Source organism: Peromyscus maniculatus, chromosome 1 (assembly GCF_049852395.1).
Source record: "Peromyscus maniculatus bairdii isolate BWxNUB_F1_BW_parent chromosome 1, HU_Pman_BW_mat_3.1, whole genome shotgun sequence".
In the NCBI taxonomy this organism is placed as follows: Eukaryota; Metazoa; Chordata; class Mammalia; order Rodentia; family Cricetidae; genus Peromyscus; species Peromyscus maniculatus.
Genome location: NC_134852.1, coordinates 149381114 through 149406386, shown reverse-complemented (window position 1 = coordinate 149406386; position 25273 = coordinate 149381114). Strand labels below are relative to the sequence as shown.

The 25273-nt window shown below is 45.3% G+C and overlaps 1 protein-coding gene and 1 long non-coding RNA gene across 2 annotated transcripts; one reads left to right on the top strand and one right to left on the bottom strand.

Annotated features, from left to right (window-relative positions):
- Positions 1 to 840: 840 nt before the first annotated feature.
- Positions 841 to 21420, top strand: Bnip3 (BCL2 interacting protein 3). Its single transcript, XM_006987574.4, has 6 exons — positions 841 to 996; positions 11495 to 11642; positions 12250 to 12331; positions 17988 to 18094; positions 18169 to 18318; positions 20422 to 21420. Exons 1-6 carry the CDS (start codon positions 966 to 968, stop codon positions 20465 to 20467), a joined length of 564 nt encoding a protein of 187 aa, XP_006987636.2. The 5' UTR covers positions 841 to 965; the 3' UTR covers positions 20468 to 21420.
- On the bottom strand, positions 21265 to 23729 carry LOC121832449 (uncharacterized). The gene is made up of 2 exons (XR_006076113.2): positions 23362 to 23729; positions 21265 to 22635 (listed from the first exon to the last, which is right to left on the bottom strand). It is a non-coding gene; the product is annotated as an uncharacterized LOC121832449 (long non-coding RNA).
- Positions 23730 to 25273: the final 1544 nt, after the last annotated feature.

The following is a 25273-nucleotide window of genomic DNA, read 5'->3' as shown; positions in this document are numbered from 1 at the left end:
GTACAGGGACAGTGCAGAATCCTTCTCAACACTGTCCAACGGTCTCTCCAATTCTGTTCCCGTGCAAAAATGCTCTGTTCTTCCCCGCCTGCAGACTGCAGCTTGCCATGGCACTCCACAACTCGCCATCGTCGCTGCAGCAGAATGCTGGCAATGTTTTTTTTTTTTTTGCTTTGCTTTATTTTAGACAGCTTCACACTGTGCAGCCCAGCCTGGCCTCGAACCAGGGCTTGGACTACAGGCATACACAACCACTCCAGGATTGGGGGTGGTTTCTTAAAAGAAATAGTATCTGTAAGCGTGCACAGAGACAGCGAGACCACCGTGTGCTCCCGTCGCTGGCGCCCGCAGGTTCGGGAGCTAGGGGCACAGAGTGGGTCAACCGCGGGCAGCAGCGGTAGACTCCACACCTACGCCAGCCGCCCCAAAGCCTGGCGGTTGGTTCTCCACGCCACGCCCACCTCAGGGCCCGCCCGTGCCACGCCCACTTTAGCCCGGCTTCAGGCCCCTCCCCTAGCGCCTCTGCAAGGCACGCACCTCGGAGTCCCAACGCTCCGGCATCAGGCCTCGCCCCAAGCCTCTCCCCTACCCGCGCACGTCCTCGTCCCAATTGCTCGAGCCTCAGGCCCCGCCCCCAGCCCCCTCGGTTCCGGAGCTTAAAAAAACAGCCGCCCTACAGCGCACTCCGGCCCCAGGCCCCGCCCCTTGCCCACCCAGGCCCCGCCCTGCGCACGCGCCGCACGTGCCGCACGCGCCCCGCGTTCCTCCTCCACCTGCAAGCCCCGCCCCCCAGCCAATGGGCGCCGCCGCCGCGTGCGTCCCGCCCCGCCCCGCCCCTTGTCCCTCAGCCCCGCGTCGCCTGGCCTCAGAGCTGAGCAGGCTGCGGGTGGCCCTCGTAGCTCTCGGTGACCGCCGCTGAGGCCTGCCCTGCCGCAGTTGGGCTCGGGCTCTTTTGCCGAGCCACCATGTCGCAGAGCGGGGAGGAGAACCTGCAGGGTGAGGCTCTGGGCCGAGGGGGACCGCGGGGGCGGCAGGGTCGCGGGGCCGGGGTGCGGTGGCATGGAGGCCGCGATGCTGTGAGGTGCGGCCGGGGCTGGGCGATGAGCCTCGGTGCATCTTACAGACAGTCCCTTTACAGTCAGGCCGGGCCGAATCTTTCGTGGTCTGTTGTTCACACTGTCAGTCGTTCTGTGTCTTTACAGTCTCTTTCGGTCAGGCAAGCCCCGAACTCCCTGCGATCCCCTTTCTTCAGCTTCCTGAGTCAAGCTCACTTTATTACAGGCCTTCCGCTACCCCTACGCCTGGTTCAACATTGTTTAAGGGAGCCAGAGGTTTCAGGTTGAATTTTCAGTGCTTTGATTGAACCCATCAGTATTTATGGTCGTAGTGCCTCTCACTTTTCCTACTTGGTCCCGGCTATGGAACCAGGTCTGGATGTGCGAGGAAAGAGCTCAACCACCGAGCAACACTACCTGTTTTCATTTTATGCTTTAAAGACATAGTGGCTTTGAACTTGGAACCCTCCTGCCTCAGCCTCTGGAGTAGCTGGGATGAACAGTTCGCGCCCACCCCCATCTTTAGCCCTGGCTTGCTTTGTCATCTCTTCCTAATGGAAGAGGAGGATCTAAGGCTTCAGACCACTGTTACCTCTTAGAGTTAAAAGATTGTTACCTTGCCAGGCGGTGGTGTGGTGGCACACACCTTTAATCCCAGCACTCAGGAGGCAGAGGCACGCGGATCTCTGAGTTTGAGGCCAGCCTGGTTTACAGAGCGCGAGTTCCAGGACAGCCCGGGCTATACGGAGAAACCTGGAGGCGGACGGGCTGGGGTCGGGGTCGGGGGACACGACACGACAGAGAGAGACAGTAGGGCTGGGGTGCAGCTCAGCGTGGAAGAGCTACAAACAACACAAAAGTGGGGTAAAGCGCTTATAATTCTGCTCAGTAGGCTCACTGTAAGCGATGAAGTGATGTGTAGGTTTAGAAGATGGAAGCTAGGCTGGGTGTGGTGAGACATCTGAAATCCCATTATGGGGAGGGTGAGTCTTAGTCTTGACAAGTTCAAGGTTAGGCTGGACTACACAGCAATACCCTGCCTCACAAACAAACAACAAAAAGGCTCTCTTGGCACGAAGCCTTTACCAGACTAACAGCACTGAGCAGACAGCTGTTAGCTTTGCAAGGCCACCCTAGAGTGGTGTGTGCCATCATATATTTCTGAGAGCCACCTGGTGGATCTGAGTGAAGAGCTCAGCCTTAATCCTAAGGACCCAAGAACTGGAGGAGGATCCTGTTGACCTTTGTATTCTCTGAAGCAAGAGTTCACTAAGTAAAATGAGCCTGTAAATAAACATGAGAGAGCCATCTAAACCTTTAAAGTGAGTACTTTAACTTTTTTTCTAATACAGGGTCTCACTATTCCTGAATTGTCAGAACTCTGCCTCCCTAGTGCTGGGATTAAAGGCATGTGCTACCATACCCAACTTAGTGTGAAGATTGTTTTTTTTTTTTTTGTTTTCTATTTTTGAGACATGGTTTGTGTAGCTCTGGGTGTCTGAGAACTTGTGTAGACGAGGCTGTGTCAGACATCTACCTGCCTCTGTCTACTGGAGTGCTGGAATCAAATCGTACACCACCATGCTAGGTTGTGTTAAGAATTTTTAAAAAGCATTTATTAAGATTTAGTGATCTGCATTTATTACTCTAAATAAGATTTTAATACACCAGTTTAACCAGCCTAATACATTCTAGAATCTGTATTTTAAAACTACAACCACATTAGAAAAAAAATCTTGTAATTCAGGTTTTACTTACTCCTTAACGTCGAACAGTGGCAGTTTCTCCTTTGATAGACTGTCTTTTCTCTTAAAAATGAGATCAAGGGATGTTTTATAACATTTGCTGTAAAGTCATGTTTGTAGTTTTTGAGATTTTATTTCTAACACTGTTACTTAGGTTTCATCTCTGGAAGTTTCTGGGTACTCCTGAGAGGTCTCAGTTACCTTCTAATTCCTTGACATACACTTTAGACTGCTGAGTCACTGGCAAAGCGAGGCTGTCATTTGTCATTTCAGGGGTTAAGATGATTTTTGTTTTTCTGCTTTGCTTATTCTATAAAAAGATGGTTACCGTGTGGAAACTCACGCTAAGGATTTGGGCCATTGTTTGGGGTGTACGTGCAGCCCGGCACTGGCTCACCGTCTAGCCGGGGTAGGAGGGGTCATTGGAGTCACATGGTGTATCTCAGCTGCCCTATGAAATGTGAATCCCAGCTTGGAGTCTGAGCTCCTCTGCCTGCCTGTTCTGCTCACTTCTTGTTTACTTCTGAGGCTGAGAGCTGTGGAAGCCTTGTTGGTAGGTGGGACAGCAAATATTCCCCTTAGCAACCTCTGGGACTAGTTTTTCTGAAGGTGTTACCCACAAAATGGATTGATTCTGTTCCTTTTAACCTCTTGTCCATCTTATTGAAAGGCCTTTAAAAGCAGGGCTGGCTTTTTCCTCTTTGTATGACTTCTGGCATGCAGGAGGGCACATAAGCTTCGTGATACTTTTGTGCTTTATCTGCTACCTCTCCCTGAAAGACCCACTATATAGACTCTGTAACGTCTTCACTCAGCTGCCCTGTCTGCAACTGGTTCTGATAAGTGATTCTGTGATTACAGGCAGACTCAGGCAGGGTTGTATGACGAGGAAAACATTAGACTGAAGAGGTTCCTCCTAGGCTGTAGATGAATTCACCCCTGCAAGTAGTCATACTGAGATCCAGAGGTTAAGTGAAAATAGGGATGACTACTTGAATTAAGGACATGCCACAGATTGCTTAGTACCGGAGGGATACCTGGAGGCACCTGACTCAGGATGCATTAGACAGGCACTACCTGGCAATAGGCAGAGAGACAAGTTCACTAGTTAGTCTTAGAAGCCAGTAGCTTAACTGGACATGATGGGAGATGGAGGAAGATCAGCCTGGCTACACGAAGCATGGTCAATAAAACAAGTGTGTGTGACAGAAAAGGAAGCCAGTAGCCTGGATTGTCTACCAGGCAGATTCTGTTCAGAATCATTTGCCAGCCTAGTCTCTTGTTCCCCTCCTAAGTCAAGTGTTGAGACAGCAAAAGTCACTTCTGGAGAAGACCTGTGTGATTTGGGAGCATTGCTTCCCCCAGACTTGGTGCTCCCTTGCTTGGCTTTCTTGGAATGCTATAGTACTTGCATCATTCTCCTCTGGCATTATATTTCTGTTTCGAGCTTGTGTGCTTGCCTGCTCCTCTCTGAGGACCTCTAGCTCTGGTTGGATGCTGTCTCTGCTTGAGCTTGTTAGCATATTTGCTTGAATCTCTGAGTTTGTTTTCAAGTTGGGCTCAGTTTCTGGAAAACCATGGATTGAGTCCAGCCACTCCCAGGAAGTAGGGTGGCCTTGAGAATAGGGACCCTGTGTTTCCTCCACATAGGGGTCTGTTGGCTGTAGTTATTGTTAGGCATTGACAATCTAATTTTGCCTTGGGATATAGAGGGTAGTACACAGAGGGGATTACCTTCCCTGGATTGTCATTATATAAGCAGCCTGGAAGGCAGGCGGGGGTAGAGCAGCCCTGTAATTTCAGTACTCTAGTGGCTGACTAAGGTAGAGATAGCTTTTTTATTTAATTTTTTTTTTTTTGAGATGGTCTTGTATCCCAGGCTGGCCTTGAACTTAGTAAGTAGCCAAGGGTAACTTTAAACTTTTATTCTTCGCTCCACTTCTAGAGCACTAGGATTGCAGGCACATGCCAATACACCATTTATGTGGTGCCATAAAGCGACAGCTGTAAGTAAGCATGCTCTTTAAGTACTCTAGTCAGCTGAACTATACACTCAAGGAGGATCCTAACTTAGATGGCTGACCTAGTTTCACTTCTGACCAAAAACAGGAGAGGAAGGGTTAATTTGGCTTACTCTCCATTATTGAGGAAGTTGAGGGACCAGCTCAATGAAGCTAGTTACATCATACCCACAGTCAGGAGTGGAGAGGATCTGAGTGCACCCATGTTACCTGATAGCTAGTTTTCTATTTAGCTTTCTCTGACTTTTGAACTGTTCAGGACCCCTTGATGAGGGGTTGGATTGTCTTATATCAATTAAGACAAGTGTTCCCTGGATAGACCCATAGGCCAGCCTGATCTAAATAATTCTTCAGTTAGACTCACTTCCTATGAGGCTGGCCAGATAACTTATCAGGTAAAGGTACTTGCTGCCAAACCTGTTGATCTGATTTTGGTCCCTAGAAACCCACATAGTAGAAGGAAAGAACCAGTTCCTGCAAGTTCTAAGTTGTGTTAAGTTGACAAATTAAAACCAACTAACACAGTGGCCAGCCTGGTTTATATAGTGAGATTCTGTCTCCAAAACCAAATGAGGGATTGGTGAGATTGTAGCAGTTAAGAAGAGCACTTACTTGTTCACAGCCGCCAATAACTTCAGTTCCAGGGGAGCTGCTTCCTTGAGCACCAGGCACATACATGATGCACTAACATACATGCAGGCAAACCACTCTTACACATAGAGTAAGAGCATTTTCTTCTTAGGGAACTTGAGTTCACCTCCCAGCGGCTCTCGACGCAGGGCTTTTTTTTTTTTTTTTTTTTTTTTTTTTTGTTTTTGTTTTTGTTTTTCGAGACAGGGTTTCTCTGTGTAGCTTTGCGCCTTTCCTGGAACTCACTTGGTAGTCCAGGCTGGCCTCGAACTCACAGAGATCCACCTGCCTCTGCCTCCCAAGTGCTGGGATTAAAGGCGTGCGCCACCACCGCCCGGCAACGCAGGGCTTTTGGGCCCGCAGCACTGCTCTCTTTCTGTGTTGACTGAGGAAATTGTTTGTTAAAAAGCAATCCTGGCTGGGTAGTGGTGGCATGGGCCTTTAATCCCAGCAGAGGAGGCAGAGGCAGGCAGAACTCAGTGAGTCGGAGGCCAGCCTGGCCTACAGAGCAAGTTCTAGGACAGGCTCCAAAGCTGCAGAGAAGCCTTGTCTCAAAAAACCAAAAATGTTGTTAAGAAACAATCCTGTGCTCTTTTCCTTTTAAAAACGCTTTAAATTTTATTTATTTATTTTCTTGCTTATATAGCCTAGGCTGGCCTTAAACTTGCCCTCAACTTCCAAGTGTTCTGTTAGTATTATAGCTGCATACCCAATCTTTCCTGTTTAAAAAGATGGATGAATAACTGCAGGGTGTATGTAAATGAATAGTCTTCTCTGTTTTCCAGGACTTACACTTCCTATCCAGTCACAGGTTAATGATAAAACTCATTCCTTAGTAAATCATTCCCGGAGATGGAGCTTTTGGACCCAGGCTTTTGCAGCAGATCATTCTAAATGGGATTTCCCTCCCCCCTCGAAGGTGCTGGGCCTCCTGATGATTTTTGAAAGCACTGCAAGACATGAATCTGTCTCTTTGACAGTCGTCCAGTGCTACCAGTGTGAGGACTGCAGGACCAGTGCTCTGCTGCACTGTGATGAGCCCAAGTGAAAGGTCTTGTGCAGGGAACTGGCTTCCTCACAGACAGCAAAGGACTGGAGCTTGGGCTTGCACAACTGTGACGCAGCTGTGAGAAATGACTCCTGTATAAGTCTCTGTGGAGTCGGTTACAATAGTATAGACCAGGACAGAGACAGGGGCTCCCTGCATTGTCAGTTACCCCTGGTGCAGTAACTGCACACACATCTGGCTGTTGGCTCAGTTCCTCTCACAAGCTCCTAAACTTGTGGGATTCCTGAGTATCTGGTTTTTGTTTTTATATTTGGAGATAGGTCTTCCATTATGCACCAGCCTGGCCTGAACTCCTGGTACTCCCAGTGCTGAGACTGACATGAAACAAATCTCTTAGCTAGGGAGAATTTATTTGATCCTGTTACTCAGGTCCATTTTGTAAGGAGCCCCTAAGATTATGCTAGTGAGATGACTTACTGGGGACCCAGAATAGCTAGCCTCAGGCTACAGTTTGGTCACTAATAAGTTATCAGAGGGTGGAAATTTAGGGCCACCAGGGAGGGAGGGAGCTGGAGGATGGGCTGTTTAATATATAAGAAACTGCCACTACAGCCCAGCTTTGAGCCAGAGTGTTCATGGAGCTTTGGAGTTGGCAACAGGAAGGTGGTGTTCCCTGCCCTGTGTGTGTGTTTCATCTGGCTGCTTCTGAACTGTATCACAAACTAAGCAACATATTTTCTTGGGTTCTGAGCTCTAGCAAAGTATTAAATCTGAGGGGTCTGTGGGGATCCTGAATGAGTCTTTTAGTTTTTGTTTTTTTAATTTGTAATTGACTGAGCAGCAGTGTGGATAGCCTGTATTCTACTTGTGACTGGTGTCTGATATGCGGCATCCTTGTAGGTTTCAGCCTTTAATTTATGGGACTGGATACTAATTTTAGGAGATACTGTCAGAATAGTATTAAATCCTTGGACTCCTGATTGAAAAAGTCTATATTTGCCATCAGGGGTGGGTGCTGTGAAGAAGATAACACAACCTCAAACATTTATGTTAGATACCAGAAAAGGTTTGGATAACATTAAGCTTCATCAAATAAATTGGGACAGGCTCAGATTCTGAATACTAGATTGACCTAAACAAAAGGAACTGCCCATAGCTGAAGCTATGTACCCTTCAGTAGACTAGGTTTAGGAGCTTACACTGTAGTCCAGGATGGCTTTGAACTCAGAGTAACATTCCTGCCTTAGTGACTCAGAACTGCAGGGGTTCTGGGTATGAGCCACCATCCCTGGCTTCTGAGTGTCATCAGTCAGTGAAGGGAGGAAGGCCAGCAAATAACATTAGAGAGTCTGGAATTGGAATGTGGGGATTTGCAGATCTCAGAGGGCACTGGGGCCTCTGCCTGTGTGCAGCTGCTGAGAGGCTCTGGACTCTGCCCTTCTGAGTTGGTGTTATGCTTCATGTGGGCTAGACCTGCTTCTCCACGAGGCAATCTGAGAGGCTAATGAGGAAAATTGTGTTTATTTTCAGTTTTGGGTTGTATGATTTGTTAGCTTACTGAGAGGCTGTTGATGGTATAAACTATAAATCCAGTTTATTTCTGGGCCTTTGATTATTTTTTTTTTCCTGATTGATGTGATATTTTCTATAACAACTACACAGGCCAGGTTTCTGAGTGTTAAAACACCTCTTTTTGGTGTTCTGGAAAGTTGTATAGCTGTTCTTGCTCCCAGAGCACATGTATGTGTGTTTTGCTTTTGAGACTCACTGTGTACCTTTGGCTGGCCTGGAACTGGCTGGCCTCAAACTTGCAACAGTTCTGCTTCTTTCTCCTGAATTCTGGGATTGCAGGTATGCCCATCATACCTGGCTTTTTAAGGGGGAGTTTGTTGGTTTTAGAGGTCACGTGTAGCACAGGGCGCAGGCTTCCTTAAACTGGTAGCTGAAGGTGGCCCTGAACTCTTAAGTCCTATCTTTTTTGGATTATAGGTGTGTGACACCATGCATAGTTCCTTTTTCTTTTTGGAGATGTGTGTGTGGGGTGGTTTAGAAACAAAGTCTCAATGTAGACTAAGCTGGCCTTGAACTTGAAGTGACTCTTGCCTTTTCCCTTCCTCCCTTTTGGTATTGGAGATTGAAACTAGGGCTTCTTACAAGCTCTACTTCCCCAACTCAGTGAGTTGATTAGAAGTGGTTCCATTCCCTCCCTCCCTCCCTCCCTCCCTCCCTCCCTCCCTCCCTCCCTCCCTCCCTCCCTCCCATTGGTGTGTGTGTGTGTGTGTGTGTGTGTGTGTGTGTGTGAGAGAGAGAGAGAGAGAGAGAGAGAGAGACAGACAGACAGACAGACAGACAGACAGACAGACAGAGACTGACTGACTCACTGACTGACTGAGTTTCTCTGTTTAACAGTCCTAGCTGTCCTGAAACTGATTTGTAGACCAGGCTGGATTTAAACTCACAGAGATCCTCCTGCCTCTATTACCTGAGTGCTGGGATTAAAGGTGTGCCCCACCACTGCCTGGCCCATTTTTTGTTTTTCTAAGGTAGGGACTGTATATAGTCCTGGCTGTCCTTGAACTTGATGGGTAGACTAGGCTGGCCTCAAACAGATCCTCCTATCTCTGCCTCTCGAGTGTTAGAATTAAAGTCATGGACCACCATGCCCAGTCTACCTCTTATCTATTAAATGATTTTCTTTTTTGTTATTGCCTTGTGTGCGTGCATGTGTTCATGCAACAGGCACCTTTACCCACTGAACCATTTTAATGGCTCAACAAAAGATTTTCTATAAACAAATGGACCTGTGAATCAAAATAGAGAAATCAGCCTGGGCCCAGAATGAGGCTCACACTTAAACATACACTCAGATTCTGCCAAAGACAGACCAGGGGCCAGCAAGATAGAAGGGGCCTGCTGTCAAGCCTGACAACCTGAGTTCAATCCCCAGGGCCCAAATGATAGAAAGAGAGAACCCAACTGTTGTAGGTTGTTCTCTGACCTCCATTTGTATACCGTGCACAGGTGCCCACATATCGATACACAAACACTGAATAAGTAGAAAGCAAGCAAGCACTATAGGGTGGGAAGCAGAGGCAGTCTGCAATAAAAGACGCCCTTGTTGCCAAACATAGCATTCAAATCCAGGAGCATGAAAGTCAGACCAGTAATCAAGTGTTGGCACCGTGTGAAGTAGCACAAACTCATGCTGTGATTATGTATGTGCTGGTTCAACTGTGTCAGAAAGTAGTTTGTTAGCATTAATCTGTTAAAACACTGCATTTCACCCAGTAACCCCATTCATTAGATACATAGTAAAAATGACTATACAGACAGTTACAGGTGGGAGTGTGTGTGTGTGTGTGTGTGTGTGTGTACATATACACACACACATAATTTATTTTTTAAAGATGTATAGTGATATTTTATTTGTGCTGAAATGTGATTTTATTTGTATGTTAATAAATAAAATTGCCTGGGGATCAGAGCTAAGAGCAAGCTATTTAGCAGTGGTGGTGGTGCACACTCTTAATCCAATCACATGGCAGGCAGAGTCTCTGTGTGTTCAAGGACACAGCCAAGTGGTAACCTGAACCATAGAGACCTGGAGGTCTGTATAGACACAGTGATGAGGAAGTCATGTGGTTGGGTTTAGAACCAATGAGAAGGCAGAACAGAAAGTCAATAAAAAGACAGGACACAGGAAGAAGGTCTCTCTCTCAGGGGAAGGACAGCAGTGAGTGGAATGGTAAGATAAGGTGGTCTTAGCTCTTGGCTACTGCTCTGATCTCTGGGCTTTTAACTTTTTATTTGGCTCTGTTTCTTATTTAATAAGACTGTTTAGAATTACATCTCTAAAGATAGGGGTCTTTGTAGCACAAACTGATCTCAAGCTTGGCAGTCCTGCCTTAGCCTTGCTGAATATTTAAATGTGTACCACCATGTCCTGCTGAAAAATATACACATGCACACACACAAACATTTGGCAGTACTGGGCCTTCCTTATGATTTCAAGGCAAGTACGCTGTCACTGAGCTACAGCACTAGCCCTTGTTTTTTTATGGCGAGACAGGGTTTCTCTGTGTAGCTTTGGAGCCTTTCCTGGATCTCACTCTGTAGACCAGGCTGGCCTCAAACTCACAGAGATTCGCCTGGCTCTGCCTCCTGAGTGCTGGGGTTAAAGGCATGTGCCACCACTGCCTGTCTTAAAATATTTTTATAGATGCACTCAGCAGCCCAAACTGGAAGCAAGCCACTGATGTAACAGTACAAAGTGTTCTTTTATTTTTGTGGTGTTGGAAAACCAAACTGTACCCCTGGACTTCCATTTTTAATGTGTGTTATGCTGTACTTCTATAGTGTAAAAGATTTGTGTAAGTGAATACTTGAAAGGTAGATCCCTCTAGTGAGTGAAATGTAACCAGAAATTAACTTCTGTTTCAAAACTCACTAATCTGATTTCTGGTATAAATGCAGACCAACAGTCATAAATGTGAATTTCACAGAGCCTCAGGGCCATATGACCCTGGAATGTGAAAATAGTTTAAGTCTTTGGTAAGACATGTTGACCCATGACTGTAACCCACCTCACAGAAGGGGCCAGACCTCCAGTTCTTTTGCCAGCCTAAACAAGACCCCCCATCTTGGTCCCTGGTAAAGCAACAGGTTTGTAGAATACCTGCATGGAATAAAGGAATGTCAAGATACAGTGCAGTGTCTCAGCCTCAGGAACCTTGCCTACTGGACCTAAGGAGACCAGCAGACCAGAAATTCAAGTGTCTAAAGTGGGATTCAAGTAGGGCCTAGAGTGATGGCTCATCATGTGCCACCTTTGGGATTTCCTGGGAATGTGAGTGGGCAATGCATGCTCATTCTCTCACTCCCCCCCCCTTTTTTTTCTCTTTCTTTCTTGTTTTGGAAACAAGGTCTTACTATGTAGTCCTGGCTGGCCTTGAACTCAGAGTATCTGGACTAAGGTATACATCATCAAGTCCCATGAGTGGGCAGATTTCTAACTGCTTTTTTTGTTGTCTTCAGGTTCCTGGGTAGAATTGCACTTCAGCAATGGGAATGGGAGCAGTGTTCCAGCCTCCGTCTCTATTTATAATGGTGACATGGAAAAAATACTGCTGGATGCCCAGCATGAATCTGGACGAAGTAGCTCCAAGAGTTCTCACTGTGACAGGTAGGTTTTCTGGATGTCTCTTACAGTGTTGATATTCCTAGCAGATGAATAATCACAGTTGTGCATGCTTTTGTGGGTGGGCCTAAGGCCCACATTTGGAAGTAACTTCAGCGCCAATTCTGGTACAAGGAACCCTGGAGTCTGCTGGGAGGGAGTGATCTGGGGCTCAGTCTGGAGGGAACATATTAAACCTAGGGACAAATAACAAAGTCCATTAATATACCCCCCCCCCAATCTGTTCACTGTGAATACTGACTCTGAGCAGTTTCCTTCATGCCCCCCAGCTGGCTTGTTTCCTAGGTAGCACTACTAGGGCTTCAATCCAAGGTGTGTGGCTGAGAGTCAGTGATCGAAGGTCAGATGCTTCTGAGGGCTATGCAACAGATCATGCAGAAGGGTGGAGCTTCCCTCAGAGCTGTCTAGCTGGTTCCTGTATGTTCATTTGAAAAGACTGAGGAATTGTTTGGCCTGGTCTGGTGTTAGGCAGAAGGGAAGAGGCATGCTATTGAGGGCCCTCTCCATCCCCTTTATTGAGGCCCTGCTTGGAATTTATGCTTTTTATGACAGAATTAACATGCTGCTCTGTTTTGTCCATTTCCTAATCAAGCCCACCTCGCTCCCAGACACCACAAGATACCAACAGAGCTGAAATGGACACCCACAGCTTTGGAGAGAAAAACAGCACTCTGGTAAGCCATAGAGAAGAGGATGCTATAAGGTTTAGCACATCATCAGTCTGGTGACTTTTGCATAATATCTCTGTCTCACACACACACACACACACCCCACTACCTTTGCTTCCTCCTTAGTTTTTTAGGGTCTCTCATTGAACATGGAGTTTACCAGTTTGGTTAGACAAGCTGGCAAGTGAGCCCTGGTGATACTCCTACCTCTGCCTCCCAGGGCTGAGATTACAGAACTGTTCCACTGTGCCTGTCATTTTACAGGAGTGTTGGGGATCTGTGTTTTTCAAGTTTTATTTATGCATATATGTGTGTCTATGTGAGAGAATGCTATATATATGCAGGTGTCCAAGGAGTCCAGAAGAGGATATTAGATCCTCTGGACATGAAGTTATTGACAGCTATAAGCTGCCTGGTGTGGGTGGTGGGAACCAAATTCAAGACTTATGCATGAACAGTAGCATTTTTGTTGTTGTTTTTTGAGACAGGGTTTCTCTGTAGTTTTGGTGCCTGTCCTGGTTCTCGCTCTGTAGACCAGGCTGGCCTCGAACTCACAGAGATCCGCCTGGGTCTGCCTCCTGAGTGCTGGGGTTAAAGGCGCGCACCACCACTGCCCAGCACCACCACTGCCCAGCACCACCACTGCCCAGCACCACCACTGCCCAGCACCACCACTGCCCAGCACCACCACTGCCCAGCACCACCACTGCCCAGCACCACCACTGCCCAGCACCACCACTGCCCAGCACCACCACTGCCCAGCACCACCACTGCCCAGCACCACCACTGCCCAGCACCACCACTGCCCAGCACCACCACTGCCCAGCACCACCACTGCCCAGCACCACCACTGCCCAGCACCACCACTGCCCAGCACCACCACTGCCCAGCACCACCACTGCCCAGCACCACCACTGCCCAGCACCACCACTGCCCAGCACCACCACTGCCCAGCACCACCACTGCCCAGCTTTAATAGAGTTTTTAAAAAATTATTTTAAATTGTGTGTGTCTATGTCTGTATGGTATGTGCACATGACTGCAGGTGTCCAGAAGCCAAAGGAACTGGAATTATGGGCAGGAGTCAGCCATCTGGTCTGGGTGCTGCTGGGAACCGAATTTGGGTCCTCTGGAAGATGAGCAAGTACTCTTAACCACTGGGCCATCTTCCTAGCCCCACACAGCTTATATTTTTAAAACCGTCTTTTAAAAATTAGTTAATTTATTGGGAAATCCACTTTGCTAGTGCTGAACTGGTTATAGGTGTGTACAGCTACACTTGGCTTTTGTAGTGAGTGTGGGACTAGAACCTGGGACCTTGTGCATGCTGGGCAAGCATTCTGCAAACTGAGCTACATCCCAGTCCATGAACTCACTTTTCCAATATTAACAGAAACTTAAATGAGCTTTATATACGATGTCCTTAGCATTATTGTAGATAGAGCCTTAGTCAGTGTTCTATTTTTGTGAAGAGACACCATGATCACAGTAACTTTTTATAAAGACAGCATTTAATTTGGGCTTGCTTATAGTTTCAGAGGTTTAGTCCATTCTCATTATGGCAGGAAGCAGTCATGGTGCTGGAGAAGTAGCTGAAAGTTCTACATCTGGATCTGTAAGCAGCAGAAAGAGGAAGAACTATGGGCCTGGGCTGGGCTTTTGAAACCCACATCCACACCTAGTGACACACTTCCTCCAACAAGACCACACCCACTCCAACAAGACCACCTCTCCTAATCCCTCCCAAATAGTGGCATTCCTTGATGACTAGGCATTCAAATATGAGCCTGTGGGGGGCCATTCTTAATTAAACCACCACAGAACCTCAGAGTGAGACATGTAGATGGATTATTGCTTAAGCTGACTGTTCTTATCCATACCATTTCTATGTAGTAGTTTGAGGCAGTGGAATCTTGATCATTTTTATCTGGTAGTGCATAATGTTTAATATGGTGAAGATGAATAACATCTGTAATAGTTCAGCAGCTCTCTTAGGAAGCAAGGTCTCTACTAAAAGCATTGTTTCCTCCTGTGCCGATTTTTACCAGTATCCCATTACCAGAAACCGACTGTCTTTACCTCTAGCCTAGGCTTTCTTCGGGGAACTCTGTTTGGCCCCAGTCTGGGCTCCAAAGGGTTTTGGAACTCACTCAACCTACTATACACTTGAGTGCATGTCCAATTTTGGAGCAGTCATATTTTTAAACTTTTGTATTATTTTAAATACCTTCCACCCCCACTTAAGTACTCAGAATTTTAAGAACGCAAGAGAAAATTTCCTATTATCTCCTATTTTGAAGACCATCTTAATTAGTATTTTGTGCTGTTACATAATTTTTTAAATTTAGCTGAAATTGTAGTCTGCTTTTTCTCAAAAGCATATTTTAAACTAGCTTGTTATAATATTCCACTTACTTAGCCACACCTATTTGATTCATTTTAGAATGTTCTCATTTTCTTCTGCTAGAATAGGTTCTGGTGTTATCTAGGTCCTCATGACATTTCAACAATGTTTCTAGTATTCTGAGGTGGAGCCTTTCCTACTCTATAGCTTAGGCTGTACTTCAACTTCCCCTAGCCCTAGCCCTCCCAAGTGCAGAGACAGAAAGCACGTGCCACCGAACCCTGTTGATGTGGTGTTGGGAATGGAATACCCAGGACTCTTTGTACATGGTAGGTGGGTGCTTACCATGTTGCTAACTCAGCTACATCTCCAGTCCCTAAACCTACTACATTAGCAGATTGAGTAGGACTTGGACAAAGTGGGTGTGTCCATAAAGGACAGCTTGTGTGAGACAAGACTAGGTAACTGTACAGTGGGGGAAAGGGAATAACCAGATATTCTAGGATCTTTTGGATACTGGATATGAATTGATGTTGATTCCAGGAGACCCCAAGAAACATTGTGCTAGTTAAAGTAGGTGTTTATGGTGGCAGTTAATGGATTTTTGGCTGAAGTTTGACTCAGAGTAGGTCCAGTGGTACCTAAGCTCATCCTGTGGTTATTTCCCCAGTCCCAGAATGTTTACTTAGGATAGGTATACTTAGAAGTTGGCAGAATTCTGCCGGGCGGTGGTGGCGGCGCATGCCTTTAATCCCAGCACTTGGGAGGCAGAGACAGGTGGATCTCTGTGAGTTCGAGGCCAGCCTGGGCTACCAAGTGAGTTCCAGGAAAAGGCGCAAAGCTACACAGAGAAACCCTGTCTCGAAAAACAAAACAAAACCAAAAAAAAAAAGAAGAAGAAGAAGTTGGCAGAATTCTTTTTTTTTTTTTTAAGTTTTATTTATTTAATTAATTATTGGGGTTTTCCCTGCATGAATGTCTTTATGAGTGTGTCAGATCCCCTGGAACTAGAGTTATAGTTGTGAACTCTTGGCAGAATTCTTACATTGGTTCCCTGACTTGTGGAGTGAGGGCTGTTATGGTTGGAAAGACAAATTGAAGGCCTTTCAAGTTGCCTCTGCCAGGGAAAATAGTGAATCAGAAGTGGACAGCTACAACATTACAACCCCTTTCTGAGACAACCCTGAAAGACAACGCCAGAGAAGGGAAATCTTTACAATGGGCAAAAAAACTTTGGGCAGTATACATGGTCATACAGTTTGTTTAGAAAGAGAAATGACTGTTTACTGAATTCATAGGCTGTAGCCAATGGATTGGCTGGATGGTCAGGAGTTTGGAGGACATCTCAGGAAGGAGTATGTGTTACAGATTTCTCCAGATGGGAAAAGGATGTGAAAACACTTATGTTCCATGTAAATGCTCATTGAAAGGTGACTTTAGCTGAAGAGGAGTTCAGTAATCAAGTAGATAGGATGACCCATTCTGTGGAGAGTCAGTCTCTTTCCAGAGCCATTCCTGTCATTGCCCAGTGGGCCCATGAACAAAGTGGCCAAGGTGGCAGAGATGGCAGTTATGTGTGGGCTCGGCAACATGAATTGCCACTCACCAAGGCTGACTGGCTACAGCTTCTGCTGAGTGCCAGATCTGCCAACAGCAGAGACCAGCACTGAGCCCTAGACATGGATGGCACTGTCAGAGATCTAGTGGCAGGTTGACTACATGAACCACTTTCTCCATGGAAAGGACAACACTTTGTCCTTCCTGGAGTAGATTTTTATTCTAGTCATGGATTTGCCTTTCTTCTTGCACATAATGCTTCTGCCAAAACCACCATCAGTGGTCTTACAGAATACTTATCCACTACACAGCATTGCTTCTGACCAAAAAATTCACTTCACAGCCAGACAACTGTGACAGTAGGCCCATGATCATGGAATCCACTGGCATTACCATGTTCCCCACCATCTGAAGCAGCTGGCCTGATAGATGGATTAACCTTCTGTAGACACAGGGCCAATTAGGTTTCAGCAGCCTGGAGGGCATGCAAGGTTCTCCAGAAGGTGGTATACCCTTTAAATCAGTGCCCAGTATATGGTACTTTCTTCTATAACCAGGATCCATGGATCCAAAAATCAAGGGGTGGGAAAGGGAGTAGTTCCACCGGTGATTACTCCTAGGGAAGTTTTTTCTTTTGTTCTGTGACCTTAAGTTCTGCTGGTCTAGAATTTTTATTTTTATTTTTTTTTTTTTTTTGCGTGATGGTGGTGGGTGGTTCTGCCAGGAGACACAGCAAACATTCCATTGAACTGGAAGCTTATTTTGTGATTCCCCTTAAGCCAAGAAAGGCAAAATTCCAAGGCTAAGAAAGGAATAAAAGTGTTGGGAAGGGTGATTGATCCAGATTAGCAGGGGGAAATTGGATTGCTTCTCCACCGTGGAGCTAAGAAACATGTCTAGGATGCAGGGGATCCTTTAAAGCTACTATGTCCTGTGATTGAAGTCAATAGGAAACTACAGCAGTTTAATCTAGGCAGGATGACAAAGGGCACAGACTCTTCAGAATTGAAGGTATGGGTCACATATCCCTTCCCCCCCAGGAAAAGAACCAAGATTCCCTGACATACTCACTGAAGGTGGAGGAAATACAGAATGGGTAGTAGAGGAAGGTAGTTCTAAATTTCAGTTGCTAAGGCCATGTGACCAGTTGTAGAAATGAGGACTATAATTGACATGAATGTTTCTGTCATATTTTGTTAAAAATGTGTTTACAGATATTTGTTTCCTTTACTTGATTTAGTTATCATACAATGTAAGTTAAGAGAATGTCAGTGGTTATCATATTTTAGTTTGAGATACTAAGAATGTCCCTCAAAGGACATTGCTACCTAAATGTCTAAATTTATAATGCATTTGCAGTTGTACATGGGATAGTTAATACCATGTTAGGTGTAGTTATGGCCTGGTTATTGTTTTCATTTGGAAATTAAGCATGGCATAAGGAGACAGGATTGTGTGTTAAATTGAAAGGGGTGAAATTGTGATGACTATTCTTGGTTGTCAACTTGACAAATCTAGAATTAACTAAAACCCAAATGACTGGGCATAGCTGGGAGGGATTTTTTTCTTAATTAAATCATTGGAAGTTGCAAGACCCACTTTGAAGTTGGAAGATAAACCTTTCATCTAGATCCACCTTTAATCTGGACCACACCTTCTCCTGGCAGTCTGTAGAAAGGCCTCAACAAGGACATAAGAGACTATGGGTACTCTTGGTGTGAATGTGGGAAGCTCACTTGTTTTATTAATACTTTTCCTTAGTCTGAGGAAGATTACATTGAGAGAAGAAGAGAAGTTGAAAGCATCTTGAAGAAAAACTCAGATTGGATATGGGATTGGTCAAGTCGGCCAGAAAATATCCCCCCCAAGTAAGTGTTTTCAGTATCATGGGCTCTTCCCTTCACAAGAGGACATACTGAATGGTAGTTTCTTTCCACCCCAGGGAGTTCCTTTTTAAACACCCGAAGCGCACAGCTACTCTCAGCATGAGAAACACAAGTGTTATGAAGAAGGGAGGCATTTTCTCAGCAGACTTTCTGAAGGTTTTTCTTCCATCTCTGTTGCTGTCTCACCTGCTGGCCATTGGATTGGGGTAAGTGATACTTCTGTGAGTGCTAGCAGGGTGGGCCTTGGCAATTGTAGACCCCAGAATAGATGTTCTCATTGGTTATTGAGAGAGAGAGAGAGAGAGAGAGAGAGAGAGAGAGAGAGAGAGAGAGAGAGAGAGAGAGAGAGAGAGAGAGAGAGAGATCATAGCTTGGTGCATTTTCACAAACTTACTTCCAAGTCGCTGTTATGTCAAGAAGTACAGAAACTGCTGTGAAAGGCCCTTGCCCCTGTATCCAGCATGTCTTACACAGGAGTTCTCATGTCCAGCCTCTTTCTTGTGCCACCTCTATAGTGGGTGGATGGTTCTGTTGAATTCTTGGCAATAGTAGAATAAATAAGGCCTTCAGGCTTTCTGGTTTTGTATCAAGTTAGACTAAAATAGACCAGGGAATAGAGCTGTGGATTCTCTAGATGAGACCAGTGCTGAAGAGCCAGAGCAGGCTACCAAGGGGACACGAGGGACTGGGACAAATGGATTCCCAGTTGGCCTCACAAGGGTGAGATTAGGCTTCATTCTTCCTGTGTCTACCCCCTGAATGCTGGGATTATGGGCATGTGCCACCACACCTAATTTATATGGCCCTGGGGTTAAACTCAGGGCTTCATACATGGTGGCTAAGCACTCTGCCAAGTGAACTACATCCCCAGCCCTTACTTTCTTTAGGCCTACTGCTACCCTCTCCTCTATCCATATATAAAGACAGTGTGGTGTGGCTTTGAGTTATTGGAATGGCCTGGATGGCACTGTGGGCTTCTGGCCTCGGTTAGTTGGGGATATGTTTTGGGTTGAAGGCTCTGTTGTCTGCTTATTTATTCTTCCCCCTCCCCCAAGGCTGTTCATGTGGTTTATGACACCTGGTCTGTTTCATGTTTGACCTGTTGGGATTTTGTGGGTCTCAGGTATAGCCAATTCCAGTCCTCACTGCCCTTAACTCCTGTACTGCAGACCCACAGATGTATGGACCCTCCTATAGAAATGGCTTCCTGGGTGCCAGAGGCTCCTGAGCTTGCTGGGCTGGAATCCTACCTGCCTTCATCCCTTCCCCATGTGTAGTTCTCTCCTGGTACTTGGTCTCATGGTCAGGTGCATCCAATCACCTGGAACTTTTCTCAGAACTAACAAGTAGTAGGGTTCAGTGGCACTTGGGAGGCAGAGGCAGGGATCTCTGAATTCCAGGCCAGCCAGGGTTACTCACTGAGACCTTGTCTCAAAACACAAAAACAGAACAGAACCAGCAAGGTGTGTGGATTGGGTCTAGGAATCTACATGTTCAGTACCCAAGCTGAGTTTCTCTTCAGGAAATCCTTTCTGCATCCAGCTCCTACTACTGTCTCTGTCCTGCATCCTTCCCAGTCTCAGAGCTTGATGGTGCCACCCTACCTAAGATCTTTTAGCAACTTTCAGTCTTTTGAGATGAAAAGCTCACTGCCCACAGTCTTATTTCTCCCAACTCCGCCCAGACCTGGCCAGCTGGAATTCTTTCCTGTCTCCTTTCCTAGACTTTCACTCCCCTCTACTTGACTGGGAAGGGAGGCTTCATTACTTATTCCTGGGTTGGGCTTTGATGTTAGTAGTGATGTGGATGTGAAGCCACCTCTCTTGGGGGGTACAGCTGTGTAGCTCATTTTGCACACTGAAGGAACTGCGAAGCTCCATAGTGATAACATTTGTGGTTGTTTTGTACTTTGTGTGTGTGTGTGTGTGTGTGTGTGTGTGTGTGTGTGTGTGTGTGGGCGTGTGGGCGTGTGGGCGGGGTAGTCCTGGGGTTTAAACCTGTGTGTTAAGGCCCTTATAGGTACTTTGTCATTGAGTTTCAATCCTGTTATACTATTAGTTTCTTTTTGTACTTTCAGTCTTTTGTGCCATTAGAATATAATTTAAAAAAAAAAACAAAATTAAATTTTAATTTAAGAAAAATTAGACCAATATGAAATACACATTTGATGACTAAAACACTTGATAAAGATACAGATAATCATACTTTATTAAGTATAAGGTGGCTAGTTCCCTTCTGCAAGCTGTAATCACAGTGACCTGCCCTGAGAATTGTGAGACCTGATTGACTGCCATTCCTTTTCTGTCTAGGATCTACATTGGAAGGCGTCTGACAACGTCCACTAGCACCTTTTGATGAAGAACTGGAGCTGACTTTTGTTCACACAGTGAGGATTCATGTCTGAGCTGTGACAGATAACTGAAGAACTAGCATGATCCTTGGGTGTCTGCACTATGTGTGTTTATTTGTTCTGTAAATGCAGTGTTCCTGATTTAGTTAGACAGAATAGACTAATATCATGACCTATAATTATACCTATGGGATCAATTAATGAGCATGTCAGACTGATACCTATTGTAGCATTTATTAGTAAATTTTCTTTGAATATTAGATATAAATAGTATAAATAATTTTAATATAGTAGCAATGGTGTATTTAAAAATGATCTATAATCATAATCCAGTTAAGACACTTTACACTTCAAAAGAATGAGTAAGTGATATTAAAATCATTTAAGGGTTTGTCCCAAAGGAATATTGTGGCCTTATAATCCTATTACATAGTAGAAAATACAAATGTAGTTAATTAAACAGGTGTGTCTGTAAAGACCTCTTACTATGTGAATTAAACAGCCAGGCAAAGCTAAAATTATCCACAAACCCCACTGTGCAGCCTCATTGTCTGCCATCACCGCCTTGGGTTGTCAGTTTTGTTGCTGGCACCTTCACCACTCTGCTGCATTTAATCCCATTGTTTGTAGTTAAATTTTGTGTGCTTTTAAAATCAGCTGTATTGTAAGCAAATCTGTCTTACTTTAAAAGACTGGAAATGAAAAGAAAATACATCTTTGCCAAATCCTTTGGAGATTACTGGATTTGCATATGGGTTAATCAGTATCCAGAGCTTCTGTTAATTCAGGCATATTGTCAGTCTTCCTCTTTTCCATAGCATGTTTTTGAAAGGCTGCCTCCTTGACATGCTGTATATATCCATATAAATAAAAACATGTACTTGTTTCATTGTCCCACACTTAACTCAGGTGAGTTCAATAAAAGTAACATTTTAACAGTCTTTTGTTTATATTTAAATGATTACTGGAAATGGCTTTCATTTGGAGAAAGATGGTGGGATGGTATCTCTTTTTTTGAAATAGTATTACTGTGTAGCTCTGGATGACCTGGAACTCAGAGATCTGCCTGCCTCTGCTTCCCAAGTGCTAGAATTAAAGGCAAGCAGCATCACACTTGACTCCTGAATATTTTATTTTTATTTAAATGGTACACTAGCATATGAGTGCAGTGTCCTTTGAGGCCAGAGAGGGCACTGGATTCCCTGGAGCTGGAGGTGGTTGTGAGTCACCCTCTAGGGTGCTGGAAACTGAACCATCTCTCCTGCGGCACCCTCCTACTGCCTTTCTTTTTCTTTTCTTTTTAACCCATAGTTGCAAAAGGGCAGTTTTCTCATGCTTCAGCCTTCAGGCAGAATGACAGAAATATACTTCCAAATGGCTTTAGTGAAAAGATTTTTTCTTTTTTCTTTGCGATAGGAACTCTTTCTTTATATAGACCAGGCTGGTCTTGAACTCAAGAGAACTCTGCCTTCTGAGTGCTAGGATTAGTGGTATGAGCTACCTTGCCCTGCACACCTTTATGCTTCTAGTCTAGGTATGTATGTTTGTTTTGTGAGACAGTTACTAAGTAATCTAGAATCATTCTGCCTCTGGGATCACAGGCTTGTCCCACCACAACCAGCCTGCTTATATAAAAAAAATGACTGCCTGGGGGATTGAGAGCTGGCTCAGTGGTTGAGAGCACTGGCTGCTCTTCCTGAGAACCCGGGCTTCATTTCCAGCACCCACATGGGTGGTTCACAACCATGTGTAACTCCAGTCCCAGGTCTGATGCCCCTCTTCTAGCCTTTGCAGGCACCAGACACAGAAGTCTTACACAGATATGTATGCAGGCAAAACACTCATCCATTTAAACATAACTACTGCTGTTCAGTTACTGAATAACAAATTTGAAATGTAGCAAAATCCAATTGTTTTGATTCGAAAAACTGCTTTGGCCACTAATTAATGCGGTTGATGATGCAGAACTATACTGACTTGCAGGTTTGAGCTAACAGTGTAGAATGTGACATGGCAGAAGTACAGATGGTTACAACTGTGGAGAAGACCTGGGCAGTACCTTAAAACCCAGGGCAGGCTGGAGGGATGTTCAGTGGTTAAGAGCACTGGTGTAGAACTCTAGCTAGGAGATCTAACACCTTGGATCTTCATGCTTGTGGTATATTTCAAAGATCTGGAAAGAAAAAAAAGAAAAAAGAAAAAACAACAAAAACCCCATCAAGAAGCCAACATAAGCACTTTGTTTTGTATTGCCAGAACTTTCCCCTGAAGACCTTAAGAATTGCAAAATAAGCTCATGACTCCCTCTAATTCCAGCACTTGTGAGCTGAGGCAGAAGGACCACAACATTGAGGCCAGTGTGGCGTAGCAGGCCTTTTGGGACCACCAGACCCCAAATTATGACACAGAGACTTTAGTTATGAATGCTTAGCTTTATCTTATGCTTGTCCCACTAGCTCTTATGACTTAATTTAACCTGTTTTTCTTCATCTATGTTTTGCCTCAGGGCTTTTTACCTTTCGTTTTCTATGTCCTACTTTCCTGCTTCCTCCATGTCTGGCTGGCGGCTGGCGGCTGGCTGGCTGGCCCCTGGCTCTCCCTCTCTCCTTTGAGCCTAGATTCCCCCCACTTATTCTCTCTTCCAGCCCCGCCTATCCTTCTACTGTCTGGCTATTGGCCATTCAGCTTTTTATTAGACCAGTCAGATACCTTAGGCAAGGTGAAACAGCAACACATCTTCACATAGTTAAACAAATGCAGCACAAACAAATGCAACACACCTTTACATAGTTAATATTCTCCTACGGTCTGGCCTACATAGGAAAGTGCTATTAAACTATTAAACAGGTTCAAAATAAAAAAGCACAAGAATATGAACATATTTAAGCCTCTGAGGTACCTGTGCAGGATGAAAAGGCTGGTTCACAAAGCCATGGCACAAGGAGCATGCTGCTAAGATAGAAGGAACTGATTGATTCCTGTGACATAGCAAATAGAACATGAAAAGTGCAAGCAAAACATGACTGCTAAAAGGGTGCTGAAGATGAAGGTTTGATCTAGGAAATCTGATGGTTCTAAAGCAGGTCTACTCTGTAGTTTCTGATGGGTGTGTATGCTCCCTCCCCTGGAACTCTGGAAAAGTTGATGGGTAGGACAAGGACAAAGTGATGTAGCCTAGTTCCTGGGTCCATCCAGATTTAATGCAGGCAGCTGCACTTTTCTATTGGGGCACTTTCTCTTGGACCCCAGGCTCTATACTGGGAAGAAGTCAAAGGCTCGGAAGCTTGCTGGCCAGCTCACCCTGCTGCCACATTCTGACAGTCTTCCAGCTCCAGCTAATGGACCTGGAGTTGAGCCCACACACAGTACTGCTCAACCCAAAAGAAATCCTCATCTTGAGGAGAAAAGAGCTGAAGACAGTGGAGCACGCTTCCTCATTTGTGTAAAAATCTGAGATGAATAAGCCAGAAGTGAATGGGATGTGACGGATAGGAAGGAGTCGGGAGGGGGGAGGGGGAAGGGAAGACATAAGTACACAGGGGTACCTCACTGAATTACAAGTGAATCACAAAAGCATGCTGTCAGAGGGGCTGGGAGACAAGCAGGAGCCCAGTAGCTGGCAAGTAGTGTCTGGACATCATAGTAAACAGGTATTTTCTTGCCTGAGTAAAGTTTGCACTGTGAAACTAGGTTGTGTATATTAATACTGAGTAAAAAAGTAAGTTAAGGGTAATTAAAGCTCAGTCTTTCATCTGTTCTACAAAGAAATCAGGCTGGAGTAGGCTGCTTGAAGCCTATGGTGGGATCTAACTGGATGAAAGATGAAATGGGTCCAGCCAATTCTGCTTAGGGCATCTCGGACACAGTGACACTAAACAGATCCTACATTTAGTGTCACACTCTAACGAGAAAAGCCTGGCTCACTGAGGAAGTCAATAATTAGAGGAAGATAAGTCTGGAACTTGCCAGAAAGGAAGAGCTCAGATAGTAGCCACTGAAGTTGGAGATACCTGTGTGCCCATCCTGAAGGTTCTCAGCTGGCCATGTGAGTTGTGAGGTCATGATCACATACGCTTTTTTGCCCACAGCATAAAACAGGTACCCTTCAATCCATACGTTTGGCCAGGTAGCATTCTTCCTAACAGAATTCCAAGTTAATACAAAAGGAGGGGATGATGGGAATGGAAAATTACCATTAGGCAAACTACAGAACTGCAAGAAGAGATGTTCTGGGGCCAGCAGCATGGTTTAGGGGATAAAGGTGCTTGCTGCTAAGCCTGATGAGTCCTAGCCCTGGACCTGTGAGAACAGATTCCTACAAGTTGGTCTCTGACCTCCACACATGTACCCAGCTCCTGTCAGTTTTATAAAAAAAGATGGTCTCATCTTTTTCCCAATTGTTCCACAGAACAAGTAAATAGTGCCCTTTACTCACAGTGGTCCTGGGCTGGTAGCATCAGAACATTTCTGGAAGTGTAGATTCTGAGATACATGCCCTCTGGTCAGAGCTGTGGCCTTGACTGCTGTGGAGAGAATGGAGAACTGTGAAGTGACAGGTGGAGCTACCCTTACCTAAAACTGGGATGTCTAAAAATCTGAAAACACATTCAAGAAATACACAAGGGTCAGAAGCAGGGGAAGACCTTCCTTACTCCTTTGAGGACTTCAAAGTCTATACAGTACTTTTTAAATTTTAATTAAGAAAAAAACCCATTAGCCAGGTGGTGGTGGCGGCAGTACATGCTTTTAATCCCAGCATGGGGTTGGGGACATAGGCAGGCTGATCTCAAGAATTTGAGGCCAGCCTGGTC